The sequence below is a fragment of the Palaemon carinicauda genome, chromosome 40, assembly GCF_036898095.1.
Source record: "Palaemon carinicauda isolate YSFRI2023 chromosome 40, ASM3689809v2, whole genome shotgun sequence".
In the NCBI taxonomy this organism is placed as follows: Eukaryota; Metazoa; Arthropoda; class Malacostraca; order Decapoda; family Palaemonidae; genus Palaemon; species Palaemon carinicauda.
Window position 1 is genome coordinate 9588001 of NC_090764.1, and position 24964 is coordinate 9612964.

At 37.9% G+C, this 24964-nt stretch overlaps 1 protein-coding gene across 19 annotated transcripts in view; it reads right to left on the reverse strand.

Annotated features, from left to right (window-relative positions):
* Positions 1-24964, reverse strand: part of l(1)G0196 (inositol hexakisphosphate and diphosphoinositol-pentakisphosphate kinase) — a 485360-nt gene that overhangs the window by 97310 nt on the left and 363086 nt on the right. For 17 of the 19 annotated variants that reach the window (XM_068363303.1, XM_068363287.1, XM_068363285.1 and 14 more), the window contains 5 exons: positions 24116-24397; positions 23797-23848; positions 21401-21467; positions 7515-7574; positions 3251-3375 (listed from right to left, as the gene is read on the reverse strand). In XM_068363303.1, the coding sequence (XP_068219404.1) occupies positions 3251-3375; positions 7515-7574; positions 21401-21467; positions 23797-23848; positions 24116-24397 (586 nt within the window). The remainder of the gene's footprint in view (positions 1-3250; positions 3376-7514; positions 7575-21400; positions 21468-23796; positions 23849-24115; positions 24398-24964) is intronic. The other 2 variants (XM_068363292.1, XM_068363299.1) reach the window with 1 other exon arrangement.

Here is a 24964-nt window from a genome sequence, read left to right on the forward strand (position 1 = left end):
AATTATATATCAATCTAAAATTTTGTGTTCTTTTCTTCGTAATTATTGATCATCACATCCCTATAGTACCAGTATTAAACATTTCTCAAATTTTAGCAATCATTACATCCTACAACTGTACACTGCACTATCTATATTTATCACATGGCTATTTCATAGATACAGAGATACAATAAATATTTTCACTCATCTTTTTTCGCGCTGGATTTTCTCCTAATTTATATCAGGCTATTTTTTGAAGTAGCATCTTGTATTGTTTAGACAGTTTCCATATCTTTTAAAGTTATTGGCTTACCCTTAACAAATAAAACAGACCAACATTTTATACTACTGTTTATAGCTTTCAAAGTCAAGTAAATTTCACTACCTATTTTATTAGTATTTAGGTATTATCACCATTGCTATATTCAAGACAAAATATTTCTTTATCACCTAAATAAATGAATTTATTGCAAAATTCTATCAAATAATGTAATAATTAAAAAGCCCTTTAATCTACTCCATGTGAATCAGGACTAAATAATTGTAAGATATAATTGATTCCTGGGTTGGGAGATACTACAGTACCTCTCTTCATATAATCTATTCTATGAAATTTTTAAAAGAAAGAGGGTAATAATCTGGGCTCCAATGTTGTCTTCTACTATCAATGGTCACATCTATTCCAAAATATCTTCACATCATCATTCAACCTCCTTGTACAAATGCTTTCAAACTCTTTCACTGGTTTCTGTATTTTTCCTCATTCCAATACAATAATATCTTGAACAACCTTCAGCAATTCCTTTCTCAACTCATTACCTTAGCCCACAGCTCGATTCCTTCACCAATTGCCCTAGCTAAGACTTCTTGCATCACTCCATTCATAAAGATATTAAACAGACTTAGAAACATAACTCATCCTTGTCTAAGACCTATCATTACATAAAATCCATTACTCTTTTTTTCAACATATTTTCACTTCTATAGTAACCGTTTGATCCACACACACTATTCTTTGCCTAAACCATTATAATAACCACTTGATCCACACATTCTATTCTTTGTCTAAACTATCAATGCTCTTCCCATTTTAATCATTATGTCCTTCTCAATTAAAATCATACCATAAACATTCTCCAATGTAATGTTATGACCGAATAATTCTCAGTCACCTCCTTCACCTTTTAACCTTACATATATGAATAATTAGTCCCCTTAACCGTTCATCTGGAAATTTTACTTTATATCTACATATATCTTAGACACTCAGGTAAACAGCATACTTTATTTACACTACCTCCCCTATAATCTTACGAACTCCTGGAGCTTTACCAATTCAACCTCTCAATTGCCCTCCTTACATTTTAAAAACACTTTCAAATGCATTTGTAAGTTTACACTAGCCATTTCATTCTTTCTCAAATAAGTCGTTTAAGTAACAATACAAAAGTAGATTGCTATTTTTTTTTCTTTATTTACGCATAATGACCTAAAACTAAAAAAAAATTATTTTCAGAACACAATTTTTTTTGCAATACATGACCATTAATTTATGATATCCCATCCTGGCTATCAGCACAATTAAACACTTAATCTAAGATTAATAGTTTAGTTCAACATGGCCATATGCTGTTTAGACTCCTTACAAAAAAAGGAGAGGTTGGGAGGTTGGCACTTATTATGATTATTATTATTATAATAATAAGCTAAGCTAAAATCATGTTGATTAATAGGCTTGTATTAAAATCAAGTATCCTTTTAATATCGTTCCTCTGTTTTTATCACTCAAATTAATTTACAATACCATGAAAAACAATTTATATAGAAAGGCATGCAAACATCTGAAGTGTAACTGAATATAAAATCAGATCTCAATGATAGCAAAGGAGTCAAAGATTGGATTGGTATCTCAGGACCAAGGACACATCCTAGCAAAGACATGTCAAGTTTGAAATCCCCTCACAAAATTTTGGCACATATGCTGTAACTCTAGAAGAAGCCAAAATCTATTATGCTCCCATTAACATGTACAAAACCAAATATGTATCCCTTAATGGGAGCATCTGCAATTCAAAGTAAAAATCTTAATTTTTCTTATTTTAATGTCTATCTTTACGCTGTATTGTACAGTATATACTTTAAGATATACACAGACAATTCTGAACAGATGATAAAGAAGTCATGTTGTCTGCACAAAGAGCAATGATCTTCTCTGGCATTAGTTCCTTTGCTTGCGTCAAAGCCTTGTATAATACCAGAACCTCAAGGTAATTGATACACAACTTTACTTCTCTTGTTCTCCAATTATAAAGAATTAAGCTCTCAGGTTAGGTTGAGGCCATCTTCAACTTGCATGGGTTATACTTTAAAAATGAGCCATTTCAAAGTGATGATCATCTACACTACCTATACTGAGTCTTTAAAATACATTGAATTAGGCTCGAGTTCCCATTAAGATGACCCCATGTTAAATGTTCCTAAATAATAGAAAAAGATAGAAATACAAGATTCTCATTATTGATAAGTGTTCTCTCTAGAACCGTGTCAGGCCATAGCTTCGTTATAATGTAATGTATGATTAGAATAAGAAATTATGTATAAGATAATTGGACTGTCTGGTCATATGGCTATTACTCACAGCAAGAAATCTCATTTGTTTAAATGGAAAATGAAAGTGCCATTATTTTTCACAGAGACGATTACATGAATTTTAAATGGATCATATTCTTGGTAATACTATCATTGTCGCATACCTTAAATGTTTTTTTATTCCCTATATGAACTTGTTAAACTAAACCCCCAAAATCAAATAAATTTCATACTAAATGTAGCAGTATGGTACCAATGCATCCATAAGATCACCTAGAAAATTTCTTTATGTAATTCCCATGTTTAATCAGGTGTTATTGCAAGTTTAATAATAAAACACATAGTATATATTAGTTTTTAGAAGCTATTAATTTTTCTCTAAACTAGGAAGAGAAAATATAAAATTTAATAAATATAAAATCCAGGTGTTAATAAAAAAATCAGACTAAAATAAATCAAAGGATTCAAGAGGGCAAAAGCATTATGCTCACATAAAAGTGTTATAGAAAGCCATTAAATAAAGAGTACAAATTTTCTTATTAAAAGTCAGGGTAATACATGCTTGTACAGTCTAGGTTTTTACACATGAAATCAGTCCTCCTAAACAGTTAAAATTAACCAATTAAAAAAAATAAAAGTCATGGTCATGAAACAGCAATCATTTCCAGATCAAACTTACCCTTTTCTGGTTTTGATGCATGGTCTGGATTGAAGCTATTTTCTGTTTCTAAAGACCGTGGTCGAGGTAATGATTCCACAGCAGTCAATGACCGCTGATAAGAAGAAGCACCATCAGATAGAGACCTGTTGTAAAAAAAAATCCAAAGGGGATACATTCAAATATTCAGTTGAAACCAAGAAAATTTAAATGATAAATTTAAATATTAAAATTATTTTACAAATATACTTTTTTCCTAAATTACAAGACATCCATTAATCAATAATATAATAGATTGAATTTTAATTTTAAAAAATATTTCTATACTCACCTGATGTTCATATTGTTTTCATCTCCAGAAGCTTGGTATGTCACTTGTATTTCATAAACACTAGCATCAGCTAAGAGAATTTATACCTGGCTGAAGACAGTTCAGTAGAAAATAGTTTTCTTGTTCAGTAACAAAAGGTAGTACAATTAGTGTCCATAATTTATTCTTTGGGCTGATGGTCCCTAATTGCCCTCCATAATTTATTCTTTGGGCTGATGGTCCCTAATTGCCATCCATAATTTATTCTTTGGACTGATGATCCCTAATTGCCATCCACAATTTATTCTTTGGGCTGATGGTCCCTAATTGCCATCCATAATTTATTCTTTGGGCTGATGGTCCCTAATTGCCATCCATAACTTATTCTTTGGGCTGATGGTCCCTAATTGCCCTTCACAATTTATTTTTTGGGCTGATGGTCCCTAATTGCCATCCATAACTTATTCTTTGGGCTGATGGTCCCTAATTGCCCTCTATCCTAAAGCGCACAAGGAATTGTATCCCAAAATCATAAAATGATTGAAAGTTGAAGATAGGTGATATTATGAGTACAGCTACTTCCTTGAATTTTTGTTGAATCTTTCTTTGGGTTATTTTTAGCAACAGCTACAAGGTATACCAAGTCAGTTTTTGCAAAACATCACCTTAAAGAAATATGGTATGCTTAAGAAGAAAATTAGGTTCTTGGTACCATAGTTACAGCAGGAGATATGGTCCAAATAATTTTGGGTCAAGTTAATTCATTACTCACTTATCTATGAATATGGGGTCGTATGCAATATTCGTTTTAGAATCTATCACAACTATCAATTAGATCATAATTAATATTTAGAGGCAATCTAGAGTATAGTATTTTTAATTATTTTAGCAAACAATCTGGAATCCCGTATTTTAAACAATAATTTAAATGGTTTATGAAAGTACAGTAAACTAGACAAGTAATCCAGACTAAGAAGCCTTAACCTTGTTGCATTATTTGTACCTAAATTTATCCCTATCCTTCAATTGCCGAGTGTACGCTTCACCAATATGAACATCAGGGTAGATTCACAAAAATAAATTGAATCTTAATTATAACATTTCTTATTTCTATACTCACCTGATGTTTATATACTGGTGGTATCATGAGGAGGGATAATGTTGATTTCGAAACTAAAGACTAAACTATCAGAAGCGGCAACCTGGGCTTTTATCATTTACTACTCGAGGGGGCTTTTTTTTCCATTGTTAAGGACATGTATTTATTGAAGCATAAGAAAATGAGAATTTTTTTTAAATTAGGTAAGTGCCGATTAAACCAGGCTTCTCGAGAAGGAGCAATATGAACATCAGATGAGTATAGAAATAAATTTTATTACTGAAATTCTATTTTTCTTGTAAGGTAGGCTTTGGAGAGCATAAGATGCTCTTATCTAATTTGCCTACATTCAGAGCTGAGATTGATTTTCAGACTAAAGGTTTACCACAAATCTTTCAAATTCCTCCTTTGGAAAAGGAAGATGGGTTTACCTCAGATAATGGCCTCTTTCCCCATTGAGAGGTGTTAAGTATTATTTGGTTAAAACTTCAGAAAGTACGGTAATGTTCCCAATTTGTATTGTGGGATTATGAGGATTAATCACCCTTTGTCCAGAAATGCTGTCCTTTCTGGTTAAAACATTGATCATAATAGAGGCTCTCGTGGAGTTGCATCCAAATCAGATTAAAGATTTGTAAGTGAGAGTACTGTACATGATATTAGAAGTACAGCTTCTTTGTCGATTTTGGGGATTCTTTCTTTAGAAAGAGTTGTAGTAGCAGCTCGGTATGCTCAATCAGTATTCGAAAAACATCAACTTAAAGAATCAAGGTTTTCTTATCAAGGTTGCTGGTCTTCAGGGTCCCATAGTAACTGCATGGGGATGTGGTAAAAAAAAAAACATGGGTTAATGGAATTAGATATTTGTTATTTTCCAAGTTAATACAGTACAGTATATATAATGTTGGGAGAAGTACAGTAGTGTACATCAATAAATAATAGGCGATAAAAAGTTTTTAAAATGACCTATAGATTTAGTTATAAAATTAGTAGTAGCATTCTAGTATTGAGACACTGGCTTGAGGTCAAGTGTAATTAAGGGATATTTTGTGCGTACAGTGGTACCATAACCCCTATGAGTTCAATTCGTTCCGGGGGTAAGCTCGTATCTCAATTTGGTCGTATATCAAATCAATTTTCCCCATTAAAAATACTTAAGATGCCCTTAATCCATTCTAACCCTCCAAAAGACACCCAATATTCTTGTTCTGGTATTAAATAAAGAAAATATATTTCTAAATAGCAAATATTGTATAAAAACATAATATTAGTATGTAAAGATATAAAAAGTTTTTTACAGTTCAATTACGTTGGAGGTGTTACGATCTGAGTTAACGAAGATGCTGGGGTAGGGGAAATTGACCAAGGGGTATTGAAGGGTGTTTTTTTTTTTTTTATCACTACCTAACAATGCATACGTAACCCTAAACTTAAATGCTACTTCACAATTGTTTTTTCTAATTTTTTTGTATACTTTTATTTTCTTTTATTTTATGAACAGATGTTTAGAGCTCTTAAATTATCTTAACACCTTCAGCTGGCATTATATCCTTGAGAGATTCTTTCTGCTTCAAAATTGAACGTTCATACGTCTTAGCCAAGTCCTTCACAAGCGCACCGTCTTTGTGTTTGTTAATTATTTCTCGTTTCAATTCTACGGACATGATCATCCTTCTCTCTGCACTGTTACTAGCACTTAACTTCTTTGGAGGCATAGTTAAAAGAAAATTAGAATAAGAAATTCTCACAAAACGCGAGGTAAGAAACTACGAGCACAACGAATCCATGTTTACTTTACGAGTTGAGGGAACAAAGAGAGCATGTTGGAATCTGTGGCACACCGTGTTGTCACTGCTCACTACACCATCTAGTAGCAGCGTCTCAACTCGTATCTCAAATTCTTGTTCACATAACAAAGCAAAATATTGACCAAGTGATGACTCATATCTTGGAAAAGTCATATGATATTTCATTCATGGGTCAAGGTATTACTGTATTTGTATTTCCCATTTCTTTCCCACATGATCGAAGTGGCTCCATCAGAGAGAGGGAGTATGCAATACAAACATTAGGGGAGGTTCATAGAAATAAATTTAATTCTAATGCTAATTTTTCTAAAATATCTATACTATGAATGTCATTCCTTCTCATTCACTACTGTATTTCAGTCAAGCGAATAGAATTTTAACGTTGACATTGAGATTGTAAAGAAGCGAGTGGCCTTGCCACACACTGGTTTGCTGCCATCAGTCATCAAATGATGCACTGATGGCCAAGAATTGTAAGCCTCTTAAGAAGAAAATGGGAAATACTTTATTTAGAGTAATGTCAATATAAGTCAGCTTAGAAACAATATGAACATCAGGTAAGTATAGAACTAATTTTTTTTTTTTTATTAAAATTTAATTTTTTATGGGGTAACTGTGTAGTCAAAAGATTGGATATAGAATATTTTATAAAAGCATTACCATATACAGATCTTCTAAAATCTACTTTAACCTAGTGTCTCATAATTGTTTGCTTTTATTCCCAAGGCACTAAATTTTTCAGGAACCCATTCTTTTGGTGCTTGCACATGCAAGAAAATAATTTCATGCACTGAATATCTGGAAGCATACCATAAATTCTGCAATGAAATAAAATCCTTACAGGCTTCATTTAGCAAAATAACTTCACATCAACATACAGTACTTCTCTTGTACTAAGATTACAACATTTCCATGCTGACACTTTTTGAACAACATCTATTCCTTAATGCAAAGTCTTAGGAGCGATAAATTTATAATTAAAGAAATTGAGTACCAATATTAACAAGGGCAAAGGCACATTGTATAAGAAGCAAGGGATAACAACAACACAAGCATGCAACCATATACCGTATGATGGGATAAGGACGTCGAAGCCCAGCAGGCACCAGTCCACAATCAGAATGCGACCTGAGAATAACAGTACCTAACACTAATCTCTGGCTAACATCAGAACAATTCAAACTGTTGAAACACATAAGTTTGTAATAATCCATCTAAATCCATATAAAAAGCCAAAATATAATATGCTTCAAACAAAGAATGTCAGGGAGTTTAGAGAAGACCAAAACTGGCAAAATATAAGGTTTTGGATGTCATGTATACTACTGGCAACTAGCCGAAATACTTTGGAGTAATTGTTGTCTATTATGATGGATACCCTGTATAAAACATGAATAGATACTAATGGTATAATACTATGTATCACATCCTAAGTTTGAATTAGTAATATAGAGTAAATGGTGCTTGAATCTCTTGTATTGTAATGGTAATAGCAAATATTCTAGCAATAATGCTTGCCAATAGTTAATACATGAACAGGCTTAACTTAAACTAATAATGCTTAGACCAATAATTCAATAAAACCAATAGCATAAAACAACAAAGAATGAAATATATAGCTTTAAGATTTGAACATCTGTAATTTGAAGAAAACACATCTAGAATGCATATTCAAATTGTAATGAACATAAAGTAAATCATTCAGCCTCTGAATGATAAAAACATTATTCTCAATCTGGCAAAACTTAAAAGGACTTAACATCCAAAAAAGAGAGGCTTGTTATAGCTCATCAGCAGTGCTACAAACAATGCTAGTGAACTTATATTACTGTACTTAAAATCTTTAAAAGTATTGGAGAAAACAGATAGAAAGACTTGGAAAGTTGGAAAGGTTTGTCTATTGATAATTCATTACATTAATTTGCAAAAATAGTTTTTTATGTTATATACATAAAAAATAGTCAAAGTAGTTTTGTCCAGTGGTGCTTCACATTTACTACATAAGCAAAATATATACAATATAGACATTAAAATATCAAAAAAACAGTTGATTTTCCTGTTTACTAAATTGATGAAGTCTGGCTAAAGTAACCAAAGTATATCCAAGTCTACCCATAAAAATAGATCCTAGCAACTCATGTAACAAATTCTTCTTAACACCATAGATACACACTAACTTCTGCTATGAAAAATTAAATCAGAAGCTGGTGATCATATGGGATACTGAATTAACTCTTAATGCCACATTTTTACAAGCAATTCCTATGCGAGAGGTTAATCACCATGAGTCCACCTGCACTTATTCTTTTATAAATCTTCACTTAAAATTAAAATGTACTATACTCTTTTATTCTATTATTTCCGGTATACGTTACCTTCTAATTTCATGAGAATTGAGTTATTCATCTTCCACAATTTGAAATGAATTATTATCAATGGGTTTGAGTTAGAAACTGTGTGGTCTCAAATAACTTTTCTGTTGAACTAGAACAGGAAATCCAATATAACAGGATATACTAAAGATATATAATCTTCATTTTCCTAAGATCAGTGTGTCAATGTGCAATAGGGAAAAGCCACAGGATCCAGGGTCTCTAGAAACCCATCATAGCGCTTCCAAAGCTATATTTGTCTGTTTAAATATGACACATTATCCACTGACAACCATTACTCCTTAATTGGAAGACAGCAGCACCTATTAAATATTTATGTAACACCAGAATCTATTTTTTTTCCTGCAATTGTAGAGAAAGGGTGCACAATTAAACATCTTGTGAATTTCATTCAACAAGATAGAATTATCTGCTGAATTTACCTCAACTTCCATGTTAGCTACATTGGCTTGCGATCTGCTGTGATTTTCAGTGCTAGAAATAACAGAATTAATTAATTGTTTGTCCTCTTTTGATTAGCAAAGACGTCATTCATGTCAACAGCTAGTAGCTAAGTTTGATTCCCATTTATTTTGATGAGTCTTTCCTATGAAGTGAGAGCTATCTGACCTTGAATAGAAATAAATCTTTTAACTCTCTATCCCCATATCCCTACCCTCTGGGAACCAACCAGCATGATTGAGCACTCGTACTGAATTACAGAAACCTTTCCGGGTAATCTGATTAATCTCTAAAGCATCAATACAGCTTTGTCGTGCAATCTAGTGTCTTGTGCCTTATTCTTTCTCCACCCATTTTGTTTTGAAGATTTTGTAGTTTGTGTGAAACTTAATTCATGGTTATCAAGGTATGGCTTATGCTTTTGTGGTAAAAGCTACATAAATGGGTTGTTATAATTAGAATAACATATTCTTACCACATGAGGTAAGTCTTATTGAGCTGTGCAGAGTGGGTTGACTACAGGGTGTGTTTCAGTGTTCGTATGTTTCAATAGTTCAGATAAGCAATGCTGGCAAAACATAGGAAGTGCATGAAATTAAAAAAAAATACTCAGATCAGGTTTTTGTTTCGGAGATGAGTGCAAGAAATGAGATCATTCATTTCAGGTTTTTATTCCTTTGTTTTCTAGCCAATAAACTCGATTGAGTTTAAGTACTGAGTGGGAATATACAGTAGTTTTATATTAAACATTTTCTTTATGGAATAATTTTCTAATTATATGTAATATAACGATATCATTTCCAAATCATATACTGTACTGTACTGTTCTGTTGGCTGGTAGCTCACCTTTGTCATCATCTTCGTTGGCTACAAGTGTTTATATTAGCCTAATCTATGCTACAATAACATCTAGCTTACCTCTTTCTGATAATGTATTGGTAGGCTTTAAACATGAAATTTATGAATTGGCTAATCCCATTGGTATTAAAGCCGAGAACATGAGAGCATTGAATCTTTTGGGAAAACTTTTGATTTATTCTGTTTTGCATCTTAGATCTCAAAACAAAGGTGTAGGTTACGAGAATATTTATACTTTAACGCCTTTTACATCATACTTTTCAGTCATTTGGAGTCCCGTAGTAGAAGAATGGGTCAGGACTACTAATGCATTTCCTGGTTCCTTGACTTCTGTTTTTGAACCAAGTGCTCAAGCTCAACCTTTAAATGTCATACTCAATACAGTGAAATAGTTACTAACTATTTGATTACAGTCTCATGGTTTGGCTAACTTTTCCTGGGCAAAGAAATTATTTTATGGCTACTTCAGAGACATGCTGTTGACAAATATTCTTTTAGCATATAATACTACCAAAGGACCCTTTTACCGCATCCCTAACATAATAGTTTGTGAGTGCAATCTGGCATTTGATGCATACTCTGAAACTACATAAACATCATGATGAGGTTAAAAACAGAAGAAACCAAAGATTTCTGACAACACTGACTAACAATCTAGCTTGCACTGCTTTGCCATCAGTCTCTATATCTAGGTCCTTAAAATATCCTGTCGGAGCTACAACAAAATATTTCACTCTGGCTATGTGCTTCTGATATATCCAATAGAGAAAAAAAGACGAGAAGAACCTTTCTGAACCGTTTGGTTTTCCATCGATGCTGATGAATTGCTCTGACATAGCAAGAAAAAAAAAAAAATCCTCTATGTACAAGCCAAGATATAAGTATGCTATAATGGCAAGGGGCATAATGACTTAGTCTGGTTATGTTGAATTTTTAAGATAAACTAAATGACTTACAGTCTTTGTTGTGCCATAACTTATTTTAGAGGGTGCAGCTCTCAGTGTCTTCTTAAATTTACAATGTCAGGAGAAAGATTGTCTCCAATATTAGAAAAGCAAGAGAAGCTCATATGGAAACTTAAAAAGACTCTTTTTGTATAAACAAAAAGTTCCATCTCATGGGTTTTAGGTCCTCTTAAGGAATTCTCAATTCTGGGAAAGAGTCTAAGTCTACCATTTCAAGACCAGCAACAATAAACCTATAATATTTTCATACTGCAGACGAGGAAGAGAAGCTTGGCCGATTAGTGACAGAAATTGGAAGGGGGTGTGAGAGAAGGAAGTTGAGAGTTACTGTGGGTAAGAGTAAGGTTATGAGATGTACGGGAAGGGAAGGTGGTGCGAGGTTGAATGTCATGTTGAATGGAGAGTTACTTGAGGAGGTGGATCAGTTTAAATACTTGGGGTATGTTGTTGCAGCAAATGGTGGAGTGGAAGCAGATGTACGTCAGAGAGTAAATGAAGGATGCAAAGTGTTTGGGGGCAGTTAAAAATGTTATTTTCATTAGTAAAATAAATTTTTGAATATACTTACCCGATGATCATGTAGCTGTCAACTCCGTTGCCCGACAGAAATCTACGGTCGGGATACGCCAGCGATCGCTATCCAGGTGGGGGTGTACTCAACAGCGCCATCTGTGGTCAGGTACTCAAGTACTTCTTGTCAACAAGAACTCAATTTTCTCCTCGGTCCACTGGTTCTCTATGGGGAGGAAGGGCGGGTTCTTTAATTCATGATCATCGGGTAAGTATATTCAAAAATTTATTTTACTAATGAAAATAACATTTTTCAATATTAATCTTACCCGATGATCATGTAGCTGATTCACACCCAGGGTGGTGGGTGGAGACCAGCATACATGTTAACAAAGAAGCTAAGTATCCCGTATTTCATTTTATTAGTTATTCAAAATAACAAACATAAAATAAATAAGTACCTGGTAAGGAAGTCGACTTGAACCATTACTCTGCCTTTATTAAGTACGTCTTCCTTACTGAGCGTAGCGGTCCTCTTAGGATGCTGAACGACTCTTAGGTGCTGAAGTATAAAGGGCTGCAACCCATACTAAAGGACCTCATCACAACCTCTAACCTAGGCGCTTCTCAAGAAAGAATTGACCACCCGCCAAATCAACCAGGATGCGGAAGGCTTCTTAGCCGACCGTACAACCCAAAAACAACAATAAAAAGTATTCAAGAGAAAGGTTAAAAAGGTTATGGGATTATGGGAATGTAGTGGCTGAGCCCTCACCTACTACTGCACTCGCTGCTACGAATGGTCCCAGGGTGTAGCAGTTCTCGTAAAGAGACTGGACATCTTTGAGATAGAATGATGCGAACACTGACTTGCTTCTCCAATAGGTTGCATCCATAACACTCTGCAGAGAACGGTTCTGTTTGAAGGCCACTGAAGTAGCCACAGCTCTCACTTCATGTGTCCTTACCTTCAGCAAAGCAAGGTCTTCTTCCTTCAGATGAGAATGTGCTTCTCTAATCAGAAGCCTGATGTAGTAAGAAACTGCGTTCTTAGACATTGGTAGAGAAGGCTTCTTGATAGCACACCATAAGGCTTCTGATTGTCCTCGTAAAGGTTTTGACCTTCTTAGATAGTACCTAAGAGCTCTAACTGGGCAAAGTACTCTCTCCAGTTCGTTCCCCACCAAGTTGGACAGGCTTGGGATCTCGAACGACTTAGGCCAAGGACGTGAAGGAAGCTCGTTTTTAGCCAAAAAACCGAGCTGCAAGGAACATGTAGCCGTTTCAGATGTGAAACCTATGTTCCTGCTGAAGGCGTGGATCTCACTTACTCTTTTAGCTGTTGCTAAGCACACGAGGAAAAGAGTTTTTAATGTGAGGTCCTTAAAAGAGGCTGATTGGAGCGGTTCAAATCTTGATGACATAAGGAACCTTAGGACCACGTCTAGATTCCAGCCTGGAGTGGACAACCGACGTTCCTTTGAGGTCTCAAAACACCTAAGGAGGTCCTGTAGATCTTTGTTGGTGGAAAGATCCAAGCCTCTGTGGCGGAAAACCGCTGCCAACATACTTCTGTAACCCTTGATCGTAGGAGCTGATAGGGATCTTACGTTCCTTAGATGTAACAGGAAGTCAGCAATCTGGGTTACAGTGGTACTGGTTGAGGAAACTGCATTGGCCTTGCACCAGCTTCGGAAGACTTCCCATTTAGACTGATAGACTCTGAGAGTGGATGTCCTCCTTGCTCTGGCAATCGCTCTGGCTGCCTCCTTCGAAAAGCCTCTAGCTCTTGAGAGTCTTTCGATAGTCTGAAGGCAGTCAGACGAAGAGCGTGGAGGTTTGGGTGTACCTTCTTTACGTGAGGTTGACGCAGAAGGTCCACTCTTAGAGGAAGAGTCCTGGGAACGTCAACCAGCCATTGCAGTACCTCTGTGAACCATTCTCTCGCGGGCCAGAGGGGAGCAACCAACGTCAGCCGTGTCCCTTTGTGAGAGGCGAACTTCTGAAGTACCCTGTTGACAATCTTGAACGGCGGGAATGCATACAGGTCGAGATGGGACCAATCCAGCAGAAAGGCATCCACGTGAACTGCTGCTGGGTCTGGAATCGGAGAACAATACAACGGGAGCCTCTTGGTCATCGAGGTAGCGAACAGATCTATGGTTGGCTGACCCCACAGGGCCCAAAGTCTGCTGCAAACATTCTTGTGAAGGGTCCACTCTGTGGGGATGACCTGACCCTTCCGGCTGAGGCGATCTGCCATGACATTCATATCGCCCTGAATGAACCTCGTTACCAGCGTGAGCTTTCGATCTTTTGACCAAATGAGGAGGTCCCTTGCGATCTCGAACAACTTCCTCGAATGAATCCCTCCCTGCTTGGAGATGTAAGCCAAGGCTGTGGTGTTGTCGGAGTTCACCTCCACCACCTTGTTTAGCTGGAGGGACTTGAAGTTTATCAAGGCCAGATGAACCGCCAACAACTCCTTGCAATTGATGTGAAGTGTCCTTTGCTCCTGATTCCATGTTCCCGAGCATTCCTGTCCGTCCAATGTCGCACCCCAGCCCGTGTCTGATGCGTCCGAGAAGAGACGGTGGTCGGGGGTCTGAACAGCCAAAGGTAGACCTTCCTTGAGAAGAATGCTGTTCTTCCACCACGTTAGAGTAGACCTCATCTCTTCGGAAACAGGAACTGAGACCGTCTCTAGCGTCATGTCCTTTATCCAGTGAGCAGCTAGATGATACTGAAGGGGGCGGAGGTGGAGTCTCCCTAACTCGATGAACAGGGCCAGCGATGAAAGTGTCCCTGTAAGACTCATCCACTGCCTGACTGAGCATCGGTTCCTTCTCAGCATGCTCTGGATGCATTCTAGGGCTTGGTTGATCCTTGGGGCCGACGGAAAAGCCCGAAAAGCTCGACTCTGAATCTCCATACCCAGGTAAACAATGGTCTGGGATGGGACGAGCTGGGACTTCTCTAAATTGACCAGGAGGCCCAGTTCCTTGGTCAGATCCATAGTCCATCTGAGATTCTCCAGACAGCGACGACTTGTGGGAGCTCTTAAAAGCCAGTCGTCTAAATAGAGGGAGGCTCTGATGTCTGCCAAGTGAAGGAATTTCGCAATATTCCTCATCAGTCTGGTAAACACAAGAGGTGCCGTGCTTAGGCCAAAGCACAGGGCTTGGAACTGGTACACAACCTTTCCAAAAACGAATCTTAGGAAAGGTTGGGAGTCTGGATGGATGGGGACGTGAAAGTATGCGTCTTTCAGGTCTAACGAGACCATCCAGTCCTCCTGCCTGACCGCTGCTAGGACCGACTTCGTCGTCTCCATCGTGAACGTCTGCTTGGTGACAAAAGCATTGAGAGCACTGACGTCCAGCACCGGTCTCCAACCTCCTGTCTTCTTGGCTACCAGGAAGAGACGGTTGTAAAAGCCCGGGGATTGATGATCCCGGACTATGACCACCGCTTCCTTTTGTAGCAAGAGCGACACCTCTTGTTGCAACGCTAGCCTCTTGTCCTTCTCCTTGTAGTTGGGAGAGAGGTTGATGGGAGATGTAGCTAGAGGGGGATTGCGGCAGAACGGAATTCTGTATCCCTCCCTTAGCCACTTCACAGACTGAGCGTCTGCACCTCTGCTCTCCCAAGCTTGCCAGAAGGTCTTGAGTCTGGCTCCTACTGCTGTCTGGAGAGGAAGGCAGTCAAAACTTGCCTTTTGCGGACTTGGAACCCTTCTTGGACTTGCCACGGTGACTGTCTGCACGGGTACCTCCTCTGCTGGAGGTTCTGCCACGAAAGGGCGGGATGAACCTAGAAGCAGGTGTATCAACGGCTGCAGGGCGGAAGGGTCTAGGCACGGAAGGTAAGGTTTTAGCCTTACGTGCAGAAGAAGCCATCAGATCATGAGTATCCTTCTGGATAAGTGAGGCAGCCATCCCCTTAATCAACTCCTCCGGAAACAGACACTTGGAGAGAGGAGCAAACAACAACTCTGACTTCTGGCAAGGAGTGATACCAGCAGATAAGAAGGAGCACAGATGTTCTCTCTTCTTGAGGACTCCTGATACATATGAAGCCGCAAGTTCACCAGACCCATCCCGAATTGCCTTGTCCATGCTAGACATGATCAGCATGGCCGAGTCCTTATCTGAAGGGGAAGTCTTCCTGCTTAAGGCTCCCAAACACCAATCGAGGAAGTTGAATATCTCGAAGGCACGAAAGACTCCCTTCAACAGATGATCTAGATCGGAAAAGGACCAGCAGATCTTCGAACGTCTCATAGCCAACCTGCGGGGAGAGTCAACCAGACTTGAGAAGTCGGCCTGGGCAGAGGCAGGAACCCCCAAGCCAGGTTCCTCTCCCGTGGCATACCAGACGCTTGACTTAGAAGCAAGCTTGGGAGGAGGAAACACAAAAGAGGTCCTTCCCAGTTGCTTCTTGGAATGCAACCAGTCCCCCATAACCCTCAAAGCTCTCCTAGATGATCTGGCAAGAACAAGCTTGGTGAAGGCAGGCGCAGCAGACTGCATGCCCAGAGCAAACTCGGAGGGAGGAGAACGAGGGGTTGCAGACACAAAATGCTCAGGATACAAGTCCCTGAACAAGGCAAGGACTTTGCGAAAGTCTAAGGAGGGTGGCGAAGACTTGTGTCCTTCAACATCAGAGTGAGGTTCATCCAGGTGAGCAGCTTCATCATCCGATACATCATCATCCGAAAGTTGAGTTGTGAGTGGCAAAGGCAGAGCAGCAAGCTGAACGGCTGAATCCTGCAGAACGGGTGCATGCGTACCTGCGGGTCCAACATCATGCCTCTGCTGGACAGTCTGCGAGCTGGCAACAACAAAAGCAGAGGGCTGGTGTGTGGGAGGGGCTGCGGTGGGCTGAGGAGCATGCGGTATGGTATGCAGAGCATGCTGTAAGGTATGCGGCTCATGCTGCATGGTATGCGGAGCATGCTGTAAGGTCTGCAGAGCATGCTGCATGGGCTGAGGAGAATGCCGCATAGTGCTGGAACCCGGCAACTCCTGATGCGGCAGCTCACGCATGTTAGCAGATGGTGCAGCAAGAACATGCGTCTGGCAGGGAGGACTGCGCATCGGTGGAGGAGCTCTCACAGGTGGGGTGTGGGAGCAGGCAGCCGCAGTATCTGCTGAACGCACAACCTCTGAGGGTTGTAGGTTAACAGGAGAGGTGTTAACCTTCTCGGCATGATACTCCTGCATGAATGCCGCAAGCTGAGACTGCATAGTCTGCAGCATGGACCACTTAGGGTCTACTGTGGTTGGAGCAACAACAGACAGAGCAGCAGCCTGTTGAGGGACCACTCTACCTCTCTTGGGAGGTGTGCAGTCATCAGATGACTGTGGCGAGTCCGAACTGACCCAGTGGCTACACCTGGGCCATTGGACTAGCTCGGAAGGGACCTTACGTTTGAGCGGTCGTGAGACCTTGGCCCACCGTTTCCTCCTGGAAACCTCTTCCACAGACGAGGAATGTAAGGGCTCATTCGTCTGTATGTGGATGGGACGATCCTTAACAGATACGTCCGCAACCACTGAGGATACATCCGTGCGCCGATCAAGGCCTGCCGAACCCTTTGGTCCTTCGACATTGCTTCTCCCCTGGGCTTGGGAGCTTGCAAGAGGTCCCGGACTGGGAGGACGACTGGCACGCACAGATGTACCCTCATGCGCAACACTGACACTGACACTATGCACATCACTAGCACTAACACTTCCCACTGCACTCTTCGCTTTCAGCTCTCTGACATCTGCCAAGAGCTGATTGCGGTCACTAACCAACGACTCCACCTTCTCACCGAGAGCCTGAATGGCACGCAACATATCAGCCATTGCAGGCTGAGCACTCGTAGCAGGTTCGGGAGTCACCACCACAGGGGAAGGAAAAGGTTGAGGGGCATGGGGAGAGGAAAAATCCACAGAGCGAGAAGAACTCCTCCTATCTCTCTCCTTCTCTAACCTACGTGCATATCTAAGGAATTCGTTAAAATCGAATTCCGAAAGCCCAGCACATTCCCCACATCGATCTTCCAATTGACAGGATTTACCCCTACAATTGGAACATACGGTGTGAGGATCTATAGAGGCCTTCGGAAGACGCCTAGTACAAGTCCTAACACTACACTGCCTATATTTAGGAACTTGGGAATGGTCAGACATCTTGAATTTAGAAGTAGTCAAGGGGGAATTCCAAAATAAAGCAAAGTTCGTTAACCAATAAATCAAATTAATTCCAAAAGCTTGCTAAGCTAAGGATAAAGCTTCCTGAACAGCGAAGGCTAAACTTTAGAGCAAATACATCACCAAATCGTGAACAAAAGACTCCAAAATCAACAGCGTATCCAAGTAGGTCTTGCCGGCGGCACGACAGAGGAAAAATTGAGTTCTTGTTGACAAGAAGTACTTGAGTACCTGACCACAGATGGCACTGTTGAGTACACCCCCACCTGGATAGCGATCGCTGGCGTATCCCGACCGTAGATTTCTGTCGGGCAACGGAGTTGACAGCTACATGATCATCGGGTAAGATTAATATTGAAAAATAGAGGGTTGGGCATGAATGTAACAAGAGTTCTGTATGAGAAAGTGATTGTACCAACTGTGATATATGGATCGGAGTTGTGGGGAATGAAAGTGACGGAGAGACAGAAATTGAATGTGTTTGAGATGAAGTGTCTAAGGAGTATGGCTGGTGTATCTCGAGTAGATAGGGTTAGGAACGAAGTAGTGAGGGTGAGAACGGGTGTAAGAAATAAGTTAGCAACTAGAGTGGATATGAATGTGTTGAGGTGGTTTGGCCATGTTGAGAGAATGAAAAATGGCTCTCTGCTAAAGAAGGTGATGAATGCAAGAGTTGATGGGAGAAGTACAAGAGGAAGGCCAAGGTTTGGGTGGATGGATGGAGTGAAGAAAGCTCCGGGTGATAGGAGGATAGATGTGAGAGAGGCAAGAGAGCGTGCTAGAAATAGGAATGAATGGCGAGCGATTGTGACGCAGTTCCGGTAGGCCCTGCTGCTTCCTCCGGTGCCTTGGATGACCGCGGAGGTAGCACCAGTAGGGGATTCAGCGTTATGAAGCTTCATCTGTGGTGGATAACGGGGGAGGGTGGGCTGTGGCACCCTAGCAGTACCAGCCAAACTCGGTTGAGTCCCTTGTCAGGCTGGAAGGAACGTAGAGAGGAGAGGTCCCCTTTTTTGTTTCATTTGTTGATGTCGACTACCCCCCAAAATTGGGGGAAGTGCCTTGGTATATGTATGTACGTATTTTCATACTGAAAATAACAACTAAACAACTGCAAATAAGACCAACTTTGTCTGGGAGAGGTTCAGAGTAGATACTCATTGTTTAGCGACAGCATTATTTGCCTTTTCCAAAATTTTAAAGATTCATGCTGAATTTGCTGAAGCGCAGTTGAGGTATGAGTATTTAACACTTGAGGATTCTCATGCAAAGATCTATCAGAAGCATTGGAAAATTAATAAATTGCCTTTCTAGTGCCAAATAATGTCACTGATGGACATCTTTCAGAAATATTAAAAAGTTGGCATATCCTTCATATTGTGGTCAAATAGGAGTCACTAGTGTCACTGACCAATTTTTGAACCTTTATTAGTTATATGATGAATTGGTTTACAGTATAAAATATTTTCTATTTTCAAAAATAGAAAATGAAAATTAAATATTTCTTTTTATACCATGCTGTGTTATATACAGTAGTACTTTTTTAAAAATTTTCTTGAATTAATTACTATAATGTAACTGAATTACTGCAAAATTTTCCAGGTCATTTCATAAACTTATGCTCATCAACAAATATTTGTAGTTCATCTAACGAAACTTCTAATATTCACAAACCTTAATTTACCCAAAGGCCCTTCTTTCTTTAATAAATAGCATTTCTTAAATCTAATTTTAAGTTTTATTTTGCTATTATCTAAAATGTGTACATTATTTCAAGCGAGTTAGTTAAAAATCATATTAAAGAGAAATAGATGCACTTATTGAGCAAAATAGAAAAGAATCTAAGTGAAATAATATAGAAAGTAACTTGAAGATGGATTTTAATTTATTTTTGCCATTTTGCTAATTTTAGTTTATTTACTATTTATTATTTCTATGAACCTTCCATCATGTTCATTTTGCTTCTTTTCTACAAACTCAGTTTATCAACAGTCATCTGTAATTTATTTTTTCTTTTAATTTCCTATCAATCACTTTCAATAGACCAATGCCTTTAGTAAATTAATGAGATTCTCTAGCGGTTAGATTGTTACATCAGTCTCTTTGTCACATTGGTTGATCAAACTCTGTTCTCCAGGTTCCAGATTGTGATATGTTTTAATGCATCTTAAGGATTCTTTCCCTGTATTTGTTAGCTAATACTGCATAGGGACAGTATTGTGGTGTAAATAACTGTTGTGAAGTGCGCAAATGCCTCACTGTTTCTCACAGTGGGAAGTATTTTTCTCATTCAAAATGTAAATGAAACTTGATTTTAGTTCAGGGGGAAGTCCAGAAGACTAGGCTAGTTGTTTATAGTGGATATTATCATGATAATGATACACCAGTGTAGTACATTTACACAGTATTTACCCAGCCAAGTTTTGATGGTGATGAGCTTCAAAAGATCCATACTTATTAGCTTCCTTTGTGAAATCTTGCATCTGAATTGGGCGTGAGAACAGATGAGGATAAGGGAACGCTTACGTAGGAATTTGCCTGAGTACTGGAGCTCTCACATGCAAAAGTTCACTAGTTGGCACAAACTCCTGCAGGAGGGCACGAGCATAGTAGCACTCTAGTTGGTGCACAAACAGTTAAGTTCCCTCCCGTAGGAGTATGTGAGTACATAGGAGAGTGAGCTCCTGAAAGAGCATATGTATGCATAGGCAACACAGTCTATCTCATGGAGGGAGAAATGGTAAGAATTAAGACTGGCAGTGACTGAAGAGACAAAGTTGTGTGGCTTTGGGGCCGACGACAACGAAACTTCGAGGAAAGATATCCTAGGACCTCTATGAAGAGACATCAACACCAGGAGATACATCTCGAGTGCCTTCTTGACACAGAGGAACATTTCCTTACAAATTAGTGGCAGCAAACACTCCCTGTCAGACAGGAACAAGAGTGTGTGTAATGTAGATTGCAGGGAAACTGCAAAACCTTTTTTTCCTTGCTAATATCCCGCGAACGCAATGAGCTTCCAACAATTATCTAAAAAAAAAAAAAAAAAAAAAAAAAAAAAAAAAAAAAAAAAAAAAAAAAAAAAAAAAACCAGCCAGCTGACGATGCTGGAACTATGTTTGTACTCTCTGGCAGCTGAAAAAATGACTACTCAGTGTGCTGGTGGGGGAGTGATCCCTTCCTGCTACCAATCAGAAACTATAGGCACCTCGTTATATATCCTAACACCCAGGTTCCAGCTACGTTGACAGCAAACTACTATTATAGGGTGAGGGTTTGTTTCTGTCTAGGAATAAGTAAACCATTTCTGAAGGATCTAGCTTCTTACCCTTTCTGGCTCAGAAACAAAAACATTATCTGAATTATCTCTTTATTTCTTTGCACTTCATATCTCTATCACTTTGTCGCTAAGGCACCAATAAGATGTTTTGACATCATTGTTTTTCTAAACTATTTGAACATACGAACAATGAACCACCTCCTGTAGCCTTCTCACTTTGCATGTATAAAAACCTGAAATGTTTAATTTAAAAATATATACAGCATAACACAATTCATAACTCATGCTCAATAAAACATACCTGGTTGAGATAGGTATAGGTTCAGACTTGACTGCAGTAACTACATCTGCATCTACAGCATCAATACCTGAAATATATAGAAATACATAAAGATTACTTCAATAAAAAGAAAATTTCTATCATTACAAATGCAGTATTATACAGGATTTCCAATAGTAATATGGAAATTTGTATAAAAGGATTTTTCAATCACTGTAGCTTTCTTTCTTTTCTTTTAATAGTGGGCAGAAATGAAGATTAGCGGTATATATAGACTTTAATTCCACGTATATATAAAGATTCACTAAAAAAATAGAAGACAACCATTGATAGTGGCCAATAAATTACTGATAGCTTGTACAATGTTCAATTTTCCCTACCCAATTTTTTGCTCTTTTAATTCTGAACTGTACACTACCAGACAGTAGTAGTTTTGTCAAGTGGGAGACAATATTTCTAGGAACCTCCCCTCAAATTCATATGGCGTCACGGGAGCGTAAACAAAACACCTAATACATTCGTTCGATATCTAGAATATAGTTGAGTATATATTCTATAATCGTACTATTTCTTTAAACAACCCTGTTAAATGCTTATTAGATTGTTTCTTTGAAGGAGCTACGATACATTGTCTTTAACCCTTTTACCCCCAGGCTCTTTGGAAATTTCCAACCCTTAACCCCGAAGGGGTTATTTTTTTCCCAGCACATTTTGCAGTATATTTTTTTTAAATTGCTCTAACAGCCTTAATTTTTGTCATAGAGAGGTCAGGTTGGTCTCATTCTCTTGGAAAATGCCTGAATTTTTTCAAAAAATTATCAAAAATATGAAAAAAAAAAATTTTACAGCATTTTTTTGCAAGGATGTACCGGTACGTCCATGGGGGTAAAGGGATGGGTTTTGTGAAACGTACCAGTACGTCCTTTGGGGGTAAAAGGGTTAATGAATGATGACGATAACAAATCATTTAAAGAAATTTAGATCTTGTCTGTCGAGATGTTTTGCTGCTATTCATTGTGATTTTGTGGTTTACATTCTGTGTTATTTTTCATTAGCTTCTAGCAATGGTGAAGGTATCCAAAAAGCATTCTAAATTGCTTGCAAGAGCTAAAGCAATGAATTTATCTGTAAAACAGAGGAAATCACACTCTGAATCGTCGGGTCTGGTTGACGAACCTCAGACTTCTTCATCAACTGCAAGACTTTTATGGCCAGCAAAAGGCCAAAGGTAAGTCATATACATCCAATTCTATTACAAATTGTTTTCAAATAGGCTCACGTTGATCCACAAAAAAAAAAAAAAAAAAATTCAGCTTCTAGGTCAAATACTTCAGATTTGATAAAGTAAAATATATTCTACTTTAGATGTGTTTTTCTCTATACTCTGTTTTCTCAACTTTTAAATTTACAAATCTTTGCTATTTACCAAGAGATATCCAAGATTTAAAATCCATTTTGAAGGAGAAATTGTGATCTAAAAACATATTGTTTCACATTCATAAAAAGCTTCAATAAGAAATTAAAAAATAAAACATAGTAAAAATGTAAAAAATAATGTCTCCAGCAAAAAATTTAATAACGGAATAAAATATTTCAATCTTGAAATGTAAAAAATAATATTATTTTTTATTGAAGGTTCCTTCAAAAGTTTACACCTTTAAAGAATATTGTAAACTAAGAAAGATATTACATAGAAAAAAAGAGCTTAAATTAATGGGCCTTATGGGGAAAAGGCACTTCCCTTAAGAAAATTCTATATGAAATTCCTACAGAAGTGTGTCTAGGTGCAAAATTAAGTTCATCTTCTGATCTCTGAGTGTTTAACCCTCTCTAATAATCATACTATTTTTATAAAATTTCAGAAACTAATACAGTATCGAGATATGGTATCAACTTATACTAAACAAATTTGGAAGCAACTGTTTTCCTGACCTGGTTGTTTCAGTATATGTATTAGTGATTATACTACCAAGTATACAATACCAAGTACTTGAATTACCTACTATTATGTCTTTTGAGTTCTAATAAAAGTTCATGTCACTGAATTATGCATGAAAGGTACAGAATTTTCTTTCAGAGCAAAATTTCTTTATTCATAAAATATAATTCTTCATTGTTACTGTAGTGTTATTACATAAAGGTGTACTCTCTATTACTGTAGTGTTATTACATTAACGTGTACTCTCCATTTTCTGAGAAAATTCACTGTATTCTACTTCATAAATTTCTTCTATAGGAAAGAGGATTTCAATACTTATCCATTTTATCTATATATAATGTACAGTATACTTTTGTACTTGACATTACTAGTAAGTTCAATTAATTCCTATCTCAATTCAAAAGAAGGCCATAGAGTATTTCAATCTTGTGTGGAATATGCTAAAACAAACTGGTGCGGTTTCCTCAGCATTACTCACCTCCTGACTGCATAACACCATCAGGGAACTCTACATATTTTTCAGTTGCAGCCTGAAATAGCAATGGATAATTAAAATCCTTAAATAAATCATGAAATGGGATAACAAAATTTACTGTTTTTTTTATATTAACACTAATCTCAACTAAAAATAATCAGGTAGTATAGAAGCACAATAACTTTGATATACTCAAAGACAAAGAAGAAGAAGAAGAATTATGTCTAGCCAATCATAATCCAACTACAGTAATGTAATGAAAAATATGATGTGCAATACAAAGGAAAACAAATTAATCATACCCATTAATTTAGGAGCCTACCTTTGCAGGAGGGGTTAAGAGCGATTTGCTTTCAGTGCTCAGACTTCGAGTTTCCATACTGATTGACTTTGACGTTGAGGCATTTGATACACTATCATTACCCTGTGCTTCCGTACTGGTTCCTGATGAGCCTTTATCCTTAAGATCATCAATGCTCTCCTTTTCTTGTTCTGCTGTACGATCTGCTATGTCATCTAAGATGTACTGAAGATCCTCCTCTTCCTCTATACGAGAGGTAGCTCTTATTCTTCTCATCTCTGCTTCAGCTTTCGGGGACAAAGGCTGAGGGGGAAAATGTCCCAAGGGTTAATGAAATAAAAGTAGTGATCACTGAAGTGCAAGTTACAACAGTATTTGATTTTCAATTCAGACATGACACAAACTAAAGCATACAGCTCTTCTGAATTTAAGAAAACCAGATTTTGAACAAATAAAATTAACAAGGATATTAATCATATAAATTCCTATAAGTACACCAATTTAATAAAAACTGAAGAGATGACATTCTAGTAACATACATGACAGTGAAATGTCATAAAACTGGCAACCATACTTTTTGGTAGGCAAATTAAATTGGTTATGAGCAAATAAAACCAATTTAATAGTTTTATTCTAATAATATTGCTATTTTCAATATTAAACTTACCCGATAATCATGTAGCTGTCAACTCCGTTGCCCGACAGAATTCTATGGAGGGATACGCCAGCTATCACAATACTAGAAGGGGGTGTACTTACCAGCGCCACCTGTGGCCAGGTACTCAAGTACTTCTTGTTGACACCTCCTCAATTATTCCTCTGTCGTGCTTCCGGCAAGACGTTCTGGGATACGCTTATGTTCTTGGAGTA